Source organism: Glandiceps talaboti, chromosome 4 (assembly GCF_964340395.1).
Source record: "Glandiceps talaboti chromosome 4, keGlaTala1.1, whole genome shotgun sequence".
NCBI lineage: Eukaryota > Metazoa > Hemichordata > Enteropneusta > Spengelidae > Glandiceps > Glandiceps talaboti.
The window spans coordinates 1,531,546-1,551,437 of record NC_135552.1 but is presented as its reverse complement, the minus strand read 5'-3'; the positions used below and the strand labels follow the sequence as shown (position 1 = coordinate 1,551,437).

Here is a 19,892-nt window from a genome sequence, read left to right as displayed (position 1 = left end):
CATGTATGCACTCGTGACTTGGTAAACAGAGGATATAGGCATAGACACATGTATGCACTCATGACTTGGTGAACAGAGGATATAGGCATAGACACATGTATGCACTCATGACTTGGTGAACAGAGGATATAGGCATAGACTTGTACGCACTCATGACTTGGTGAACAGAGGATATAGGCATAGACACATGTATGCACTCATGACTTGGTAAACAGAGGATATACGTATAGACACATGTATGCACTCATGACTTGGTGAACAGAGGATATACGTATAGACACATGCATGCACTCAGTAATTTGCCTGGTGTTGAACATGAAAGTAGCAGTGCCAGTAATTTGCCTGGCGTTGAACATGAAAGTAGCAGCGCCAGTAATTTGCCTGGTGTTGAACATGAAAGTAGCATTATGAGTAATTTGCCTGGTGTTGAACATAAAAGTATCAGTGTGAGTAATTTGCCTGGTGTTGAACATGAAAGTAGCAGTGTGAGTAATTTGCCTGGTGTTGAACATGAAAGTAGCAGTGCATGTAATTTGCCTGGTGTTGAACATGAAAGTAGCAGTGCATGTAATTTGCCTGGTGTTGAACATGAAAGTAGCAGTGTGAGTAATTTGCCTGGTGTTGAACACGAAAGTAGCAGTGTGAGTAATTTGCCTGGTGTTGAACATGAAAGTAGCAGTGTGAGTAATTTGCCTGGTGTTGAACATGAAAGTAGCAGTGCTAGTAATTTGCCTGGTGTTGAACATGAAAGTAGCAGTGTGAGTAATTTGCCTGGTGTTGAACATGAAAGTAGCAGTGCATGTAATTTGCCTGGTGTTGAATATGAAAGTAGCAGTGTGAGTACTTTGCCTGGTGTTGAACATAAAAGTATCAGTGCCAGTAATTTGCCTGGTGTTGAATATGAAAGTAGCAGTGCCAGTAATTTGCCTGGTGTTGAACATGAAAGTAGCAGTATGAGTAATTTGCCTGGTGTTGAACATGAAAGTAGCAGTGTGAGTAGTTTGCCTGGTGTTGAACATGAAAGTAGAAGTTTGAGTAATTTGCCTGGTGTTGAACATGAAAGTAGCAGTGCCAGTAATTTGCCTGATGTTGAACATGAAAGTAGCAGTGCCAGTAATTTGCCTGGTGTTGAACATGAAAGTAGCAGTGCATGTAATTTGCCTGGTGTTGAACATGAAAGTAGCAGTGTGAGTAATTTGCCTGGTGTTGAACATGAAAGTAGCAGTGCCAGTAATTTGCCTGGTGTTGAACATGAAAGTAGCAGTGCCAGTAATTTGCCTGGTGTTGAACATGAAAGTAGCATTATGAGTAATTTGCCTGGTGTTGAACATAAAAGTATCAGTGTGAGTAATTTGCCTGGTGTTGAACATGAAAGTAGCAGTGCCAGTAATTTGCCTGGTGTTGAACATGAAAGTAGCAGTGCCAGTAATTTGCCTGGTGTTGAACATGAAAGTAGCAGTGTGAGTAATTTGCCTGGTGTTGAACATGAAATTAGCAGTGTGAGTAATTTGCCTGGTGTTGAACAAGAAAGTAGCAGTGCGAGTAATTTGCCTGGTGTTGAACAAGAAAGTAGCAGTGTGAGTAATTTGCCTGGTGTTGAACAAGAAAGTAGCAGTGCGAGTAATTTGCCTGGTGTTTAACATGAAAGTAGCAATGTGAGTAATTTGCCTGGTGTTGAACATGAAAGTAGCAGTGTGAGTAATTTGCCTGGTGTTTAACATGAAAGTAGCAGTGTGAGTAATTTGCCTGGTGTTGAACATGAAAGTAGCAGTGCGAGTAATTTGCCTGGTGTTTAACATGAAAGTAGCAGTGCGAGTAATTTGCCTGGCGTTTAACATGAAAGTAGCAGTGTGAGTAATTTGCCTGGCGTTGAACATGAAAGTAGCAGTGTGAGTAATTTGCCTGGTGTTGAACATGAAAGTAGCAGTGTGAGTAATTTGCCTGGCGTTGAACATGAAAGTAGCAGTGTGAGTAATTTGACTGGCATTGAACATGAAAGTAGCAGTGTGAGTAATTTGACTGGTGTTGAACATGAAAGTAGCAGTGCCAGTAATTTGCCTGGTGTTGAATATGAAAGTAGCAGTGCAAGTAATTTGCCTGGTGTTGAACATGAAAGTAGCATTATGAGTAATTTGACTGGCATTGAACATGAAAGTAGCAGTGTGAGTAATTCGCCTGGTGTTTAACATGAAAGTAGCAGTGCCAGTAATTTGCCTGGTGTTGAATATGAAAGTAGCAGTGCAAGTAATTTGCCTGGTGTTGAACATGAAAGTAGCATTATGAGTAATTTGACTGGCATTGAACATGAAAGTAGCAGTGTGAGTAATTTGACTGGTGTTGAACATGAAAGTAGCAGTGCATGTAATTTGCCTGGTGTTGAATATGAAAGTAGCAGTGCAAGTAATTTGCCTGGTGTTGAACATGAAAGTAGCATTATGAGTAATTTGACTGGTGTTGAATATGAAAGTAGCAGTGCAAGTAATTTGCCTGGTGTTGAACATGAAAGTAGCATTATGAGTAATTTGACTGGCATTGAACATGAAAGTAGCAGTGTGAGTAATTTGACTGGTGTTGAACATGAAAGTAGCAGTGCATGTAATTTGCCTGGCGTTGAACATGAAAGTAGCATTATGAGTAATTTGCCTGGTGTTGAACATGAAAGTAGAACCATTTATCCACATGGTTGAGGTTTTGACAATGTTGTATTATGCTCAGGACAGTATTGAACTTTATGAATAAATTAGTGAGTTCGTCTTTCAGGATGAGAACAAACAATATTCATTAAGCAATTTTGATGCTGTTAGTAGCAATATTGAATTGGTTCGAGACAGCGCAACCAATAGACACGGATGTTTAATTACTTCACAGTTCATACTTCACACTTCATATTTCACATTTCATACTTCACATTTCATATTTCACACTTCACAGTTCACATTTCATACTTCACAGTTCATACTTCATATTTCATACTTCACAGTTCACACTTCATACTTCACACTTCACACTTCATACTTCACATTTCATACTTCACACTTCATACTTCACACTTCACAGGTCACACTTTATACTTCACACTTCACAGTTCATTCTTCACACTTCATACTTCACACTTCACAGGTCACACTTTATACTTCACACTTCACAGTTCATTCTTCACACTTCACAGTTCATACTTCACACTTCACAGTTCATACTTCACAGGTCACACTTTATACTTCACACTTCACAGTTCATACTTCACAGTTATCACTCCATACTTCACAGTTCACACTTTATACTTCACACTTCACAGTTCATACTTCACAGTTCACACTTTATACTTCACAGTTCATACTTCATACTTCACAGTTCATACTTCACAGTTCATACTTCATAGTTCACACTTCACAGTTCACACTTTATACTTCACACTTCACAGTTCACACGTTATACTTCACACTTCACAGTTCATACTTCACAGTTCATACTTCATATTTCACACTTCATACTTCACTTCACACTTTATACTTCATACTTCACACTTCATACTTCACAGTTCATACTTCATATTTCACACTTCATACTTCACAGTTCACACTTCATACTTCATACTTCACACTTCATACTTCACAGTTCATACTTCATATTTCACACTTCATACTTCACAGTTCATACTTCATACTTCACACTTCACAGTTAATACTTCATATTTCACACTTCATACTTCACAGTTCACACTTCATACTTCACACTTCATACTTCACACTTCACACCTCATAATTCATACTTCATATTTCACAGTTCATACTGCACATTTCACAGTTCATACTTCATGCTTCATACTTCACACTGAATCACAGCTCACAGTTCATACTTCACATTTCACAGTTCATACTTCACACTTCATACTTCATATTTCACAGATTATACTTCATACCTTGCTTTGATCAAGTCTTGATTCTGGACACAGATTTCCATAAGGGCAGAATATATGAATGAAAATTAGCCCATGATGCAATGCTTTAGTGACGTATAAACTGTGGAAGTGTGAAGTGTGAAGTCCCTAATAGGCTTTAATACAAACCATAGCGCGTCTGCTAATTAATACTTTTTGGTACCCACAGATTTACTTCAACTGTGATGTCAATCAGACACATGTACATTTAGGTGAAAAAGGCATTATGATGGCTTTATAGTAGTTTTATGCAAAGATGTTTCTTTCTATCAAACCCCCCCCCCCCCAAAAAAAAGCCAAATTTATGCAAATGTGTGCAAATTTAGGGGTAAGATCTCAAAATTTCACTTGGAAGGCATGTTTTTTGGATTCAGCACCATGAAATTGCTCTAGATAAGTTGCCTTCCAACTTTTACACAATAATGCCTACAATAACATTTTCCAGCAACTTTTTCTGGAATTGGAACTAGACTAAGAGTTAATTTATTCCATGAATGGTACATATGGTAACATATGGGTACAGTAAGTCATTAAACTGTAATTACAGATACCCAGGAATTGGATAGGCTTTGTGTTGAACCACAAACACCCAAGCATCATCACCGACATTACACATTACAACAAACATACTATACTCCTACCTGCCAAAGATATACTTTCCTGTTTGGAAAATAGTTTAGTAAAACAAGACACACTCAACTGGTCAGAATCTAGAGACTGATTTATCTGCCAGTTGGCAAGCCCCCCCCCCCCCCCCCCCCCCCCAAAAAAAAAGAACTAGTTTTGTAGTGCTTGGTGACAATAAAGTACACATAAAAACAACTACCACAAGGCAACATATATTCACCCTAAACAAAATACACAGAAACTCTTAGATTTTAATATTGCCCATATGAGGCAACATGGTAGTGTATTGATGCAACATCGCATATTGAATATTGCCCTTATGAGGCAACATGGTAGTGTATTGATTTTTCACATCTGATGCAACATTATTGAATATCGTCCATTTCAGGCTTTCTTACATTATACATAGACCAGAAAGTCTGAATAAGTGCAAAACTGTTATAGGACTATTTTGTTGCCTGGCTACTGGACATTGGTGCTGGTGAACTATATACAGCCTTACAGGATATTGTTATGGCATTGCAGTAGCATATTGTTGGTCTGATTAAACCCTTTTCCTGTCGCCAAAGTTGTATATATATATATATCAGGGCTCGAAATTAACTTTTCTCCCTGGTAGCCCCTGTTGGCTACCATTCATAAAGGTCAGTAGCCCCATGACCTTCACTGGTAGCCCCATATATTTGTGTACATAGTTATCATACAACAGTGGTTTACCAACACTGAATGTGGACTATAATGTCTGTTTAACAATGTAAAAATGGTTGATAATAAAGTTACGAATTTCTGTTGTAATGATAGTCTGACAAACGTCTCAAGTATCTATGATTACTCATATGGCATAAACTATGAACACACCATGACCATTCATCTACTTGACTGCTTGACCATTTTACACCAGTCCATCAAAAGACCGTGTTTCGATGTCATATACCATCAGCCTCATCTATTACGTACTGATTGTCGTCGCATGGAATTCGAGTTTCGTAATTCCCAGTCTGTATATTCGTTCATTTGAAACCATGCTTTTCCTAAAATGTTTTACATTAAAATTTCTGCATAGAAACAAATTAATAGTAAGTTAGTTACTGAATAGGTTTTTGTACTTCAAAGCTTGTGTGTGTGTGTGGGTGTGTGTGTGTGTGAATTAAACAACTACTGAACTTGATTAATTGATTGATTGATTGACAGTTGATTCTAAAATACCCTTCCTGTATCTCCTTACAATTTACAGTGATGGTATGGACATTATACTATATCAGCAAACATCAAGAATTCCAAGATAAAGTGTACAAAGAGTTGATTGATGTACTTGGAATAAGTGGACAAGTAAATAATAAGACTCTGACAAAACTTGTGTAAGTATACAACCAATGATTTCTGCATATTTTATAGTCCTAATTCAGCAGTCTTAGTCCATGAATTGGGACTTTTTATATTTTTTCCTGTTATAATCAAACATCACTACACATTTTCATAAACTTTGGGTTCTGGAGAATGATTTCATGATTTCAAATCACATAAATTTGTTCCGGTTGCCTAGTCACACCAATTTGAAACAAAGTTGCCAAGACACACCAAATTGAAAGTATTTTTCACCTGTATTATTTTTTTAGCGAAACTGAACTGAGGTTCAGTAGTGCTATTGGCATGGTGAAATGTGTGTGTGTGTGTGTGTGTGTGTGTGTGTGTGTGTGTGTGTGTGTTACAACCACTTAAAGGTGATTCAAAATACCCACATTCACTATTGCTATTTTGCTAGACGACAAGTTCATGAAACGTATTCTGGTTTAAAAACTTGACAGTTTTTCAGTCAGTTCCCGTTGGATTTAGTTCGAGAGTTTTCGGGTATTTGTGGTCCACCTAGACCATGCCTAATAGACATCAGTAAACAAAAAACTACAATCTACATGTCTTAGCTTAACCTTTGCTGATGTTTACCCACACTACCTGACTATCATCTGTGTCTGTTGGTGGCAGTACAGAAATGTATTAATTTGAAGTTTCCATGTATGATATGTCCCCTTATGTTAGAAATGGGCAATATAAATGAAAACTGCTCAATATTGGACTCAATATACACAAATAGTTGTAATTTTTGGGGTTTTCACAGTCAATGACTTTTATTTATCTGATTTTTATCATTTGCCAACAAGAGCACTGCAATACCTTCATGACGGCATAAGTTTTAGACCACTAACTCATGTTGCCTTTTTAGCAGCTCATTTAACAACAAAGTAAACATATTTCATCTCAACTAAAATATACTAGTACCCTATTAGAATACCCACGGGAAACTTCAAGAAGGCGTATCAGGACATGCAGTGCCACAATATTCTTGTTCATAATATGCTGTTGATTCGATTTGCTCTGAGCATAGAGGCACTCTCCGAGTCATTGCATGTAAACAGCACTGTATACCACTAAAAAACCAAGGTTCATAAAAGTTACTTGCTAAATTTCAATGAAAATGACGTAAAAGAAGAATTTTATACCAGCAGTAAGTTGTAAATGTCTTACGAAATTTCGTATTTCTTTTACAACTTACTGCTGGTAATAAAATTCAGTTAATAAACCGAATTCAGAAGTATACAGTTTAGGAAACTAACGAATCAAATATCATGATGTGTTCATGATATTCTATATGATTGGACAATATTAACGTCAGCATGCCATTAAGGTCATGACCCCAACACATGGTTATGAGCGAAAGCCTGCAACTAGATATGAGGCACGTTTGCTCTGATTTCTGTTTGTTTTGAAGTAAGAGACATTATTTCTGTATGACTTTAAGAATTTTGCAATTTAATTTATAAATATGGATAAATTCAATCCAAGTGTAGTCTCCGAGTCCATAGGTACACTACTTCAGCTTTGATCGGGGAACGGTCATACCGCCGGGGTGACTACCCAAGAAACAATTTTAATTACTCCATATTGACAACACTACCCACCTACCGTTAATTAAAGACTCCTAATAATCACCTGTACACCATGATCAAAAACACACAATAATTTGAGTCCCCAACAAGTTGATGACGCCTGCTTCTGTTCAGTCCGAATGTGAATTTTAAGTAGGTCGCAGACTCGAGTTCAGTAAATCTAGCAGATCGCACCCTAGATATCCCTGGCCAAAAATAAAAGATGTAAACTCACTGTCACAAGCCAAGCATGTGACAATACAAGACCCCAACAAAAACTGTGAAACATTTACAGGTCACTCTCATTTCATATATAGACAATAAAATTAGGTTGGCTTTAATTTTCTCTTGCCCAAGTAGTTAAAGGCCTACACCGCAAAACCATTGAACTTTAGAAGCAATCAACTTCTAGGACGGGAAAAAAGATCGACAATTGGAACATTATACTTGGTTCGAATTATTATTTTTTGATTCAATACAATATCATCAGAGGAATTTTGATATTAACTTGTAACAGTAGTTGAGCTCCTACTCCTAGTTTTATTGAGGTCGGAATCATCATCATCATTAATTAAAGTCGATTTCTTCCCCCTGGCGGGGGGTCACCGACTGTCCTTCTTTCCATGTGGCAATCCCATTCCTCCATTTCTGCCTGTTCCCATAGTCATTGATGTTTAATCCAATCTGTTTACATTGTCCTTCCACCATACTCTTCCATGTCAGCTTTGGTCGCCCTCAGCAATAGAATTTGACGATCAACTTGAACCCGATATACTCTCCAACATCACTAGCATTTTCACTATTGTTGCTAATATCGTACGACATGAAACCTACATAAAAGCTAAATCTATCTATCAAACATGGTAAAATCATCATTGAAAGAAGATTCATCACTCTGAGATTAATTCTGTCGAGTATCAAAGTCAGTATTACTACTGTCTGCCATTGCTTACGATACTAACTGACATAAAATGGTACCCTCTGTGATGTCATAATCAATAATAGGCAGTATAACCATAAATTCATGGCTGTTCGGGTTGCTGCTGATTGCCAGTTTTAACTCTTTTTTTTTTAGCACAACTGAACTGAGGTTCAGTAGTGCTATAGGGATCGCCCGGCATCTGTCTGTCTGTCTGTTTGTCTGTCTGTGTGTGTGTGTGTGTGTGTGTGTGTGTGTGTGTGTGTGTGTGTGTGTGTGTGTGTGTGTGTGTGTGTAAACAACTTAAAGTCAAAAACCGCTGAACCGATTGCAATGATATTTGGTGGGTCCATTACCTTAGGTGTCTAGTTGGGAAATTGTTCAAATCAAAATGATCTTACCACCAGTTTGTGATTTGGGTCAAAAAATGTGATTTTTGGTCAAACAACTTAAACTCAAAAACTACTGGGCAGATTGGGCTGAAATTTGGGTGAAACATTCTTCAGGGTGTTTTTACTACGAATTTCTTCATGACATGATGGTCCCATCAGTGATATGCAAATTAGGGCTAAAAATGTGTCTTTTTGGTTAAAAATCTATAATTCCAAAACCACTGAGCAGATTGGGCTGAAATTTAATGGGAATGCATCTAGGGATGTATGGACGAAGAAGTATTAAGCATACAATGATTCCATGAGAATTTATTCCCACGTACAAAAAAAAAAAAAAATGTGATACAGAACAACTAAATATCCTTATGTATATACATAAACGTGTTATTCGGGAAAAGGGTGTGGAAGTAGTTGTTACACAACTAATCGAGTCCTCCCCTCACAAAACATATGACACTCATCATTTAATTTTGCCCTGTTTCAATCAAGACTATTTAACGTGGTAGATGATACATGGAAATACACTGAAATTACAAAATAAAATTAAACATGAGCTCTAGATCCCGAAACAACCAGACTGTAGACATTTTTTAAATTCCCGCTTAAAATCTGACCTGCATTGTATAGTCCTAATATGCACTGGTATTTTATTCCATAGTTTCGCACCTGCATATTTTATGCTGAATTGGCCCGACCTATGTTTTGTTCTTGGAATATTCAAATCGCCTCTCCTGCTTTGCCGTGTTGAATAAGAATGGCTAATTGTAGTGAAGTAATCGTGGAAGATGCTTGGCAGTCTTTTATGTAAAACATCATGGACAAACATCGCTATTTGTAGGCTGTGTTGTTGAAAAATGTTTAGAATACCGAGCTTTTGAAATAATGGTTCTGAAGGTACATTCCATTTGCTAAAAGTCATAATACGAATTAATCGTTTTTGTACAATAAATAATTCATTAAGGTATATTAAAGTCGGGTACGTACTCCCCCATACTTCCAGTCCATATGTGATGTGTGGGAGAACAGTGGAGTTATACAGCATGATAAGTATATGTTGAGGCACAACTTTGCGAATATGTAGGAATATGCCTGTAAGTTTGCTTATTTTAGAATTTACAGCAGTTATTTGTGGCTTCCAGGACATACACTGATCAATTGACACTCCAACAAATGATGCAGTATCAGTTTCTTGCAGTATTGTGTCTTTTATGCGCATAGATCCAGTGTTATCCACTGTTTTCCTTTTGCTTTTCAGAATTAAGTAATTCGTTTTAGCTAGATTTATCGTTAGCTTATTCGCATCACACCAATTTGTGATATTTGTTAATTCATAGCTCATTGATGTCATATCAATAATATTACTTCTATCAGTAAAAGTATGGAATAAATTTGAATCATCGGCATACAATCTAAAGTCAAATAAATCGGAAGATAGTGGTATATCATTAATATATACAAGAAAAAGTGTAGGTCCTAGAATTGAGCCTTGGGGAACACCACAAGTAATTGCCCGTTTGGAGGAATTAACACCATTTATACCTACAAACTGATACCTGAAAGTGAGATAATCTTTTAGCCATTGAAGGGGCAAACCTCGTATTCCATAATATTCTAATTTTGATATTAGAATATCATGATTTATGGTGTCAAACGCTTTCGAAAAATCAATGAATAACCCAAGTGTTGGATTTCCCTTATCAATTTCTTCAAGAAGATGTTGGGTGAGGCTGATCAAAGACAGTTTGGTGCCATGTTGCTTCCGAAAACCATATGTGTTGTTTTTCTCACAGAAGTTTAGAATTTGATTATTAACCATTTTTTCAAAAATTTTGCTTAGTAAAGGCAAAATAGAAATTGGTCTATAATTTCCAGTGTTTTCTGTGTTTCCCTTTTTAAATATAGGGACAACCCGTGCTAAAAAAATCCCTTACAAGATTGCATGCATTGCCTGTGTCTGAGAATGAGATATCTACATTATTGAAAAAGGTAAAGATTGGAACATGGTCAGAAACATCGACTAGAATAGTGCCAGAATCAGTGTGGACATAACTCATATTCGTATAGAGGTGGTCAATTATTGTTTCAGATCTATCTGTTACACGGGTAGGAGTTCTAATAGTTTGTTCAAAATGCAAACACGATAGTGTGTTTAGCAGTTTTTCAGAATTACTAGACGACTTTGCCACATCAATATTAAAATCTCCTATAATTATGGACCCATGATACTTGTGATTAAGTTCATGCAATGTCCTACCAAGATCCTCTATGAATGAGTCAGCATTACTACTGGGTGGTCTATAAATAATAGCCACCAAATACGTTTTGCCCTTTTCTATGAATTCAATCCACATTGATTCAGCATTACAAATTGAAATATTACTGGTTTTGGTTGGAAGTCTGTAGGTGACACAGCCCGCACATACACATTTAAAGTTTAATTTTTTGATACCGAAATGTCTGTACTTTCGTCGATAAGAATGGCTACGTATCGGCTCCTATAAACATTACTCACAACGTTTTTCTATAATGACATCAGAAATGGCATCGGTGAACCCTTTGGCAGTAGTAAATGACGAATATGTGGCATTTTGCCCGACATCCATGTATTTTACATTTTCACATCCTTGTAGTTCAAGCAATTTTAGTAATGAGGGATACTCGCTTGTAATTGTAGCAACCTTCTCTCGGGTCAACGTGTAAACTGTTCTCAGTCCGGCAATGATACCTTCCAGTCCTTTTGTTCTCGCTGACTCAGCAGATTTTATGAAATTCTTGTGTAATACCATTTCACTCAAAGCCTGTTGATGATCAGTATTTGCCACGTGACGAGTTAAAGTTCATGTTCAAAAGTTGTGACAGCCTTTGTGCGTAAACGTATTGTCCTTTTTGCCATCCATACAAACCTGGCATTTCACTGTCCTCTGTGGAATCATAGCAAAGTCAATTATAGTCTTTTAACCAGCGATTTTGTAAATTTTTTATCCTCCTTTGTGTTTTTGAAATCTTTTGAAGGAAGGGGACACGGTGCCAGTGCCATAGCCATGTCTCACTCATAGTTGTACTTGGGGCAATTTTATCACCATCACTGCAATCATTGTCATCATTGGTTCTCATAGAAGTCATTTCAACTTCTTCAACTACACTGGCCCTACGTAGTCTGTCGTGCCATATTCAAAAGTGGGTGAAATGATGACGTGATAATGAAATTTTCAGTTTTAAACACATGTTGAGTAATACTAAAATTAGATTCTCTCTATCATGGAAAAACACATATGATTGACAGCTTCATAAGGGAGAGCCAATGATAAATGTCTGTGTGTGTGCGTGTAACTTGCATGTTGTAAGAACTCAGATGTTTTTAATTCATGTGTCAATCAATTTATTGTATGTCATGACGTTTATACAATGTAGTCCGGCAACAAATTTAGACATTGTGTCAATTTTACAAATGTGACTGATATCACATGATGTTGTTTCGTCAGCAGCCTTTATGTCAAAAACAAGTCAAAACATTTAGATTTGCGGTATTACAGAACTCATTGAAATAGGTCCAAGGCAACCAATAAGTTAACGCGGCACTACGGCCACATTGACATATTGTTTATGGGCCTTTTAAATGAAAAATGGGTAATGCCGCAATCCCGTGCTCTAGAATGAACACTGGAGCATGCATCTGCATTTAACAATGTTTGCTCCTGGCAAGTGTGCAGCTGACAACCAAGTGTCTCTTTCATTGCACCAGAACCATATTTCTCTGGCTAATGCATTACATTTATATAAGTGGATAATAATAATAATAATAATAACTTTATTCGTCATGTCGATCATGAAATTTTCGTTGCATTGACAGAAAATAGACAAATACATATCCACACAGTTTACATTAACTTAAATACATAATCCATGAAAAGTAAAGTTAGGATTACAATACATATAAATACATACAGACAGTAGCGGTTACATGTTATTTATGAGATGAATAGATCTTGGAACAAAGCTATACTTAAACCTGTTTGTACGTGCACGTGGTACTCTGAGGCGATGACCACTTGGTAGATATTCATATTCTGTATGTAGTGGATGCGTTGAATCTTTGATAATTTTTGTAGCAGTCTTAAACGATTTGAGTTTATACAATGTAGAGTTATTAGATAGTTCGTAGAATTCATTATTAACTAATTTTCTGCATATGTTCCTAGGACGGTTTAGATCGTGTTTAAGATAGGTAGGCAGCATATCACAGAATGCAATGTTCGCATAACTGAGGACTGTATAAATAGTTGAATTGTAGAACAAAGAAATGACATTCGAGCTAACATTTAATTTCCTCATGGACCTTGCAAAATACAACCTTTTATTTGCTTTTTTGAGCTGATTGTCCACATGTTGAGCAAAGGACAATTTATCATCAACCATACAGCCAAGATATCTATATACTGATGTTCTTTCGACTTGCATATTGTTAATTTCAACAGGTTGTTTTTCTGCTTTATTCCATCAGAAGTCAATAATCAATTCTTTTGTTTTTGGCACATTAAGATCAAGGTAGTTATCTTTACACCAGGTGTTGACAAACTCGATACACTCCACATACTCACTGTCATCATCATTTGATATAAATCCGACAACAGCTGTATCATCTGCATATTTCTCAATCATTGCGCCATTAGTGTCCCATGCCAAATCATTTGTGTAAAGTACAAAAAGAACTGGTGACAGCACACAGCCTTGTGGTGCACCTGTATTAACTGTTATTATGTCGGATACACCATACTTAGTGCGGACATATTGTGATCTTTCGGTGAGGTAATCTAAGATCCATAATTTCAAGTATGCCGGTACATTGAGTGCATTCAGTTTATTAAGCATTAGATGTGGCTGAATAGTGTTGAATGCTGAGGAATAATCGATAAATAGAACTCTAGCTGTATTCGATGACTTGGCGTCTAGATGCTTAGTAAGACGATTTATTAAAGTACAAATTGCGTCATCAGTTGAACGTCCAAGTATGTATGCGAATTGCAAAGGATCAAAATTATCCTTTACATGTGGCATTAATAATGCTAAACCAACTCGTTCAAGACATTTAGACAGAATAGATGTGAGGGTTACAGGTCTAAGGTCATTGATAACCTGTGGTAGATCTTTCTTTGGAACAGGTACTATCTCACCAATCTTCCAAGATGATGGATATGTGCATGTTGACAACGATAACTCAAATATATAATGGATTATATAAAATAAACTATCCTTACACTGTTTTAAGAGATTTCCACTTAGTTTGTCTGGACCTGGTGCTTTGTTCACCTTAATTCCTTTGAGCACTTTACGATACCTCCCATGTGGATGGTAAAGGCTACTGCCATTGATAAGATACCTGTTTCTCATCTGCAAGGTCACTTTTAATAAGTTTGTGTTGAAGGGTCCAAATAAATTCATGTGATCAAAATATTGCAAGAGAAGTACAATTTAATGTAAAAACAAATTATTGTTAGATTACATTAAGATTATTAGTACATGTCAAAGAAACTGTATTCAATTTGTAATACCAATGAATATTGTTCTTTTGTTAGGTATACAAAACAGGTCCTCGATGAAGCTATGAGATGTTCAATACTTGCTCCTTTTGCTGCAAGAGTCAACTATGACAGAGACATGAGAGTACTAGGATATACCATTCCAAAAGGGGTAAAGTAGTAACATTCTTCATGTATATATAAACTTACTGGCATATACCATTTCAAAAGGGTTAAAACTAGCTACATTCTGTATGTGCACTTACTGGGATATACCATTCTAAAGGGGGTAAAACTAGCTATATTCTTTGTGTACATGTGAACTTAAACTAAAGGCTGTACCATTCCATGGGGGGGGGGGGGGGGGTAAACTCTAGCTACAATCTTGTGTATACATGTATGTGAACTTTGTCAAACAATATAACTCCCCACAAACAATACCACTATATCACATATGTTGTGTAAATTAATAAGCAAAAATAAATCAGTAAGTGTTTACAAAAAAAATCACTAAAATTTGTAAGCATGCCTTGGTTGAAATGTACAGTAAACTATGGTACACACCAAACTGGAAAGGTAATTAAACTGTCCATAGGGTTTCCCTTTAGCTTCAGCCAAAAATAAGGTGTCCATAGGTGTCCAACATTTTGGAAGCTTATCACTGGAGACCAGTGAAAATTAATGAAACCTAATTGAAACCTTAGTATGCAAGCTAAGGTTTCAAGATAGGTTGCCAATGTAGCAAAATGGAAATCTTAGATCAATTTGTAGACAAATGTTAATTGGCATGTGACCTGCAACTCCAATGATGCCACATAAACCATGAGACTAGTATTCATCATGCAACTGCCATCTTGAAAAAGTGATACCCACAATGCAGCTAGCTGTGTTAGAATATTTCAGTCAAATCAGACTGATTTTGAACACTTCTTTGTGTCAACAACTTTAAGATTTTTGCTAGAAATCACTATACATACTATAAATGTAACACCAGATTTAAACTGAATGCCTCCCATAAGGGAATCACTAATTATGCAAATTACTCATTGAAACTTACAAACCATGGTAATAGGCTTTTTGTTTGGACATGTGTGCTTTCTTAGGTTAATGTATATGCCCAATATGGCCGCCTAGCAGCCATTTTGTTTGCAAATTTTCCCTGTCCAAAGCCATAACTCAGATATGCTTGAACAGATCTCATTCAAAGTTGGTATTAGCATAGTGTTTTATGACATGCATGTGCATATCCATTTTCGTTGTGATATGATCCAATATGGCTGCCTGGCAGCCATTTTGTTTGCAAATTTTCCATGTCCATGTACTGAGCCAATTGAGTTGAAATTTCTAGTGTAGGTGTCTTTGGATGAGCAGATATAAGTTTGTTCAAGACAAGTTGATTGGGTTATTAATATGCAAATTAGGGGTAAAAATAGAATTTTTGTAAAATGGTGACTGTAATATAAAAGTACAATATTTTACCAATTTCTGTGTGAAATGTGTTCTATAGTGTGTGTGTGTGAGTCATCATATGAAACCACTAACCACTTTATTACTTCACTAAAAACAAAACACGTGTTACAAAAGCAAAACAAAAACAAAAAAATAGCAGAGCTTTTCTGACTTATAGGTCATTTGTTAACACTAGAACATGATGATATGCAGTAAATGATTACATAAAACTATTTTACCTGTATTTACATGTCTTTTTATTGTTTCTATATTGAATTGTTTACAGACTGGCGTAGTCCATGCTCTTGGTGTAGTTTTACAGGATCCAAACATCTGGCCATACCCTGACAGGTAAAACATGTAGGATGCTCCTTTCATTGTATTGATGCTATTAAATTCATGTGGTGTTGTTTTAAAAATTCTCTTAAGGTTTTCACTCTGGCAATAAATTTGAGGCTTTCCCAATACCTGAATTCAAAAAAGAAAAATCTGATATGCATGTTGACATTTTAGGATGACTAAGCTGATCATAGGACATTAATAAATTCGAAGTATTTCTAAATGATGTAATAGGTAGGTACTACAAAGTATATATTATTATCATTTATATTTATTTATTTATGAATTATTAATATTGTACATAGCAGCCAACTGCTGAATTGAGACAACATTACAATCGCAGATAATAGCAAAAGAAAAATCACAGTATATTACTATAACATTAAAATAATAATAAAACCAGATTTAAACTGAATGCCTCCCATAAGGGAATCACTAATTATGCAAATTGCTCATTAAAACAAAACAAAAAACTAGGCTTTTTTTTTTTAACAAGTGTGCTTTCTTAGGTTAATGTGAATGCCAAATTATACGGAATTTGAAGAGTGCATGATACTGCTTAATTACTGAATATCGTTCGTTATTCAAATTACTCATTAAAAGGTAAAAGTTGTATTAACAACTTCATAGGACAGGTGCGTATTATTGTAGTTGATATATGTACCATATCATATGAAATTTAAAGCTTGCATTTTTAAGATACAGTTTAGTTACTTAAAGTCATTAATTATGCAAATTATTCATTAACACTGTAAGGTACATCAACAAACTTGATAGGACATATGCTTTTTGTAATGGTTAACATATGTACTAAATTATATTGAAATTGAAGAATGCAGTCTTAAGATATTGCTTAATTAGTTGATTTCATTGATATGCAAATTTCCCTTATTAACATGAACAGATCTCGCTCAAAAACTAATCAGGTCTAGCCATCACCCCAAACATTATATGTACCAAATTTCAGTATAATTCAGCCAGCCGTTTTTAAGAAATTGAAGACCACAGACAGACATCACCCTTTTAATACCTCCCGTACCCTTACGGAGGTAATGATGTATGGGGACAACGGCAGCAAAAAAGGGTACAACAAAAACACTAGTATAACTCAAGAATATAGTTTAAAATACTTTACAAAAAGACTGTGGTAAACATAAAAGCATAGGCAGGGGAGGGTCTTCCACAAATAAAACCACATTATACATTGCTCTAACCTCAATCCATAATTTGAGTAGGTATGGGAGCACCCTTGGAAATGACAGCATACATGTATATAGAATTGGTTGGTAGGCATTTAGATAGAATGGTAGGTATTACAAAGTATACAAAGAAGGATTTCCTCAAAAATTGTTGTATGTATAATAAATTTACATCAAATCATTTATGAGTTTATAAGCTTAATATCAAAGTATGACTTACATCAATTACAAGTGATTAATTATACTTCAGTAACTAGAATATTATGAGTATACCATGCTGCGTTGTGGTAACGTTTACACCATTTGTAAGTGTGCCACATTGTGGTAACAATTACACCATTTGTAAGTGTGCCACATTGTGGTAACATTTACACCATTTGTAAGTGTGCCACATTGTTGTAACAATTACACCATTTGTAAGTGTGCCACATTGTGGTAACATTTACACCATTTGTAAGTGTGCCACATTGTTGTAACATTTACACCATTTGTAAGTGTGCCACATTGTGGTAACGTTTACACCATTTGTAAGTGTGCCACATTGTTGTAACAATTATACCATTTGTAAGTGTGCCACATTGTGGTAACAATTATACCATTTGTAAGTGTGCCACATTGTGGTAACAATTACACCATTTGTAAGTGTGCCACATTGTGGTAACATTTACACCATTTGTAAGTGTGCCACATTGTGGTAACATTTACACCATTTGTAAGTGTGCCACATTGTGGTAACATTTACACCATTTGTAAGTGTGCCACATTGTGGTAACAATTATACCATTTGTAAGTGTGCCACACTGTGGTAACATTTACACCATTTGTAAGTGTGCCACATTGCGGTAACATTTACACCATTTGTAAGTGTGCCACATTGTGGTAACAATTATACCATTTGTAAGTGTGCCACATTGTGGTAACAATTATACCATTTGTAAGTGTGCCACATTGTGGTAACAATTACACCATTTGTAAGTGTGCCACATTGTGGTAACATTTACACCATTTGTAAGTGTGCCACATTGTGGTAACAATTATACCATTTGTAAGTGTGCCACACTGTGGTAACATTTACACCATTTGTAAGTGTGCCACATTGCGGTAACATTTACACCATTTGTAAGTGTGCCACATTGTGGTAACAATTATACCATTTGTAAGTGTGCCACATTGTGGTAACAATTATACCATTTGTAAGTGTGCCACATTGTGGTAACAATTACACCATTTGTAAGTGTGCCACATTGTGGTAACATTTACACCATTTGTAAGTGTGCCACATTGTGGTAACAATTATACCATTTGTAAGTGTGCCACATTGTGGTAACGTTTACACCATTTGTAAGTGTGCCACATTGTGGTAACGTTTACACCATTTGTAAGTGTGCCACATTGTGGTAACGTTTACACCATTTGTAAGTGTGCCACATTGTGGTAACATTTACACCATTTGTAAGTGTGCCACATTGCAGTAAGATTTACACCCAATAAATTCAGCTTGTGTTTCTTTAAAGCTTATTGTATATAATTGACTTATTCTGAAATAGACTTGTAAAATGATAAAGTACTAAAATTAATTGCTTATTTTTAGATATGATCCTGATCGCTTTCTGCCAGAAGAGACTGCCAAGCGTCACAAGTTAGCCTTTTCACCCTTTGGATTTGCTGGAGAAAGAATGTGTCCTGGATATCGCATGACTTATGCAGAGGGGAGTGTTTTCTTAGCAACACTTCTTAGAAAGTTTAAATTTCATTTGGTTGAAGGTCAAAATATACAGAGAAAGTTTGGATTTGTGACTTTGCCAAGTGAAGAAATATGGGTGACTGTAACCAGGAGAGAATAGAGGTTGATTCTATGTTAATGATAAAACTTTAGACTTTCTCCTTCTATTTAAGTGACTCTGTAAGGGAAATAATTTAATTTATTTAATATATCAAGTTACAATTCAAACTACACATACCACACTCTATTCTAATTTTTTCCACACACTGAAATAAGTGCTAGGGGCATGGCAAATGTTTGTGTGTGTGTGTGTGCGCGCTTCATATTTGGTAGGGAAGTTAGGGTGTGGGTGAAATTCTTTTCTAAATTTTCAACTTACATCTGATCAGTTTGTAATCTTCAGTGTAAAAATATGAAGTATGTTATATAATCACTTGGCACAAGTCCACATACATACCCTCCAAAGGGTTATGGCAATGTGACAGTGCTATAAGCCTGCTAAAATGTGCCCTTTTTAGCACAACTGAACTGATAACATTCAGTAGTGCATGGCAAAATGTGTCTGTCTGTCAGTCTGTGTGTGTGTGTGTGTGTGTGTGTGTGTGTGTGTGTGAACAACATACTAGTCAAAAAACGCTGGACCGTTATTTGGTGGGTGTATTACCTTGGGTGTCTATTTGGGAAATTGTCAAAATCAAAATGATCTTATCACCGGTGTGTGATTTGGGTCAAAGAATGTGATTTTTGGTCAAAAAGCTTAAACTCAAAAACTACTGGGCAGATTGGGCTGAAATTTAATGGGAATGCATCTAGGGATGTATAGATGAAGAAATATTAAGGATACAATTATGTCGTGAGTGATATGCAAAT

The 19,892-nt window shown here is 36.0% G+C and overlaps 1 protein-coding gene across 1 annotated transcript in view; it reads left to right on the top strand.

Annotated features, from left to right (window-relative positions):
* The window catches only part of LOC144433799 (cytochrome P450 20A1-like), a 40,833-nt gene extending 21,218 nt beyond the window's left edge, over positions 1 to 19,615 (top strand). The window contains exons 8-11 of the mRNA XM_078122164.1: positions 5,799 to 5,922; positions 14,370 to 14,484; positions 16,048 to 16,112; positions 18,891 to 19,615. Of these exons, the coding sequence (XP_077978290.1) occupies positions 5,799 to 5,922; positions 14,370 to 14,484; positions 16,048 to 16,112; positions 18,891 to 19,143 (557 nt within the window). The 3' untranslated portion in view covers positions 19,144 to 19,615. The remainder of the gene's footprint in view (positions 1 to 5,798; positions 5,923 to 14,369; positions 14,485 to 16,047; positions 16,113 to 18,890) is intronic.
* The last annotated feature ends 277 nt before the right edge of the window (positions 19,616 to 19,892 follow it).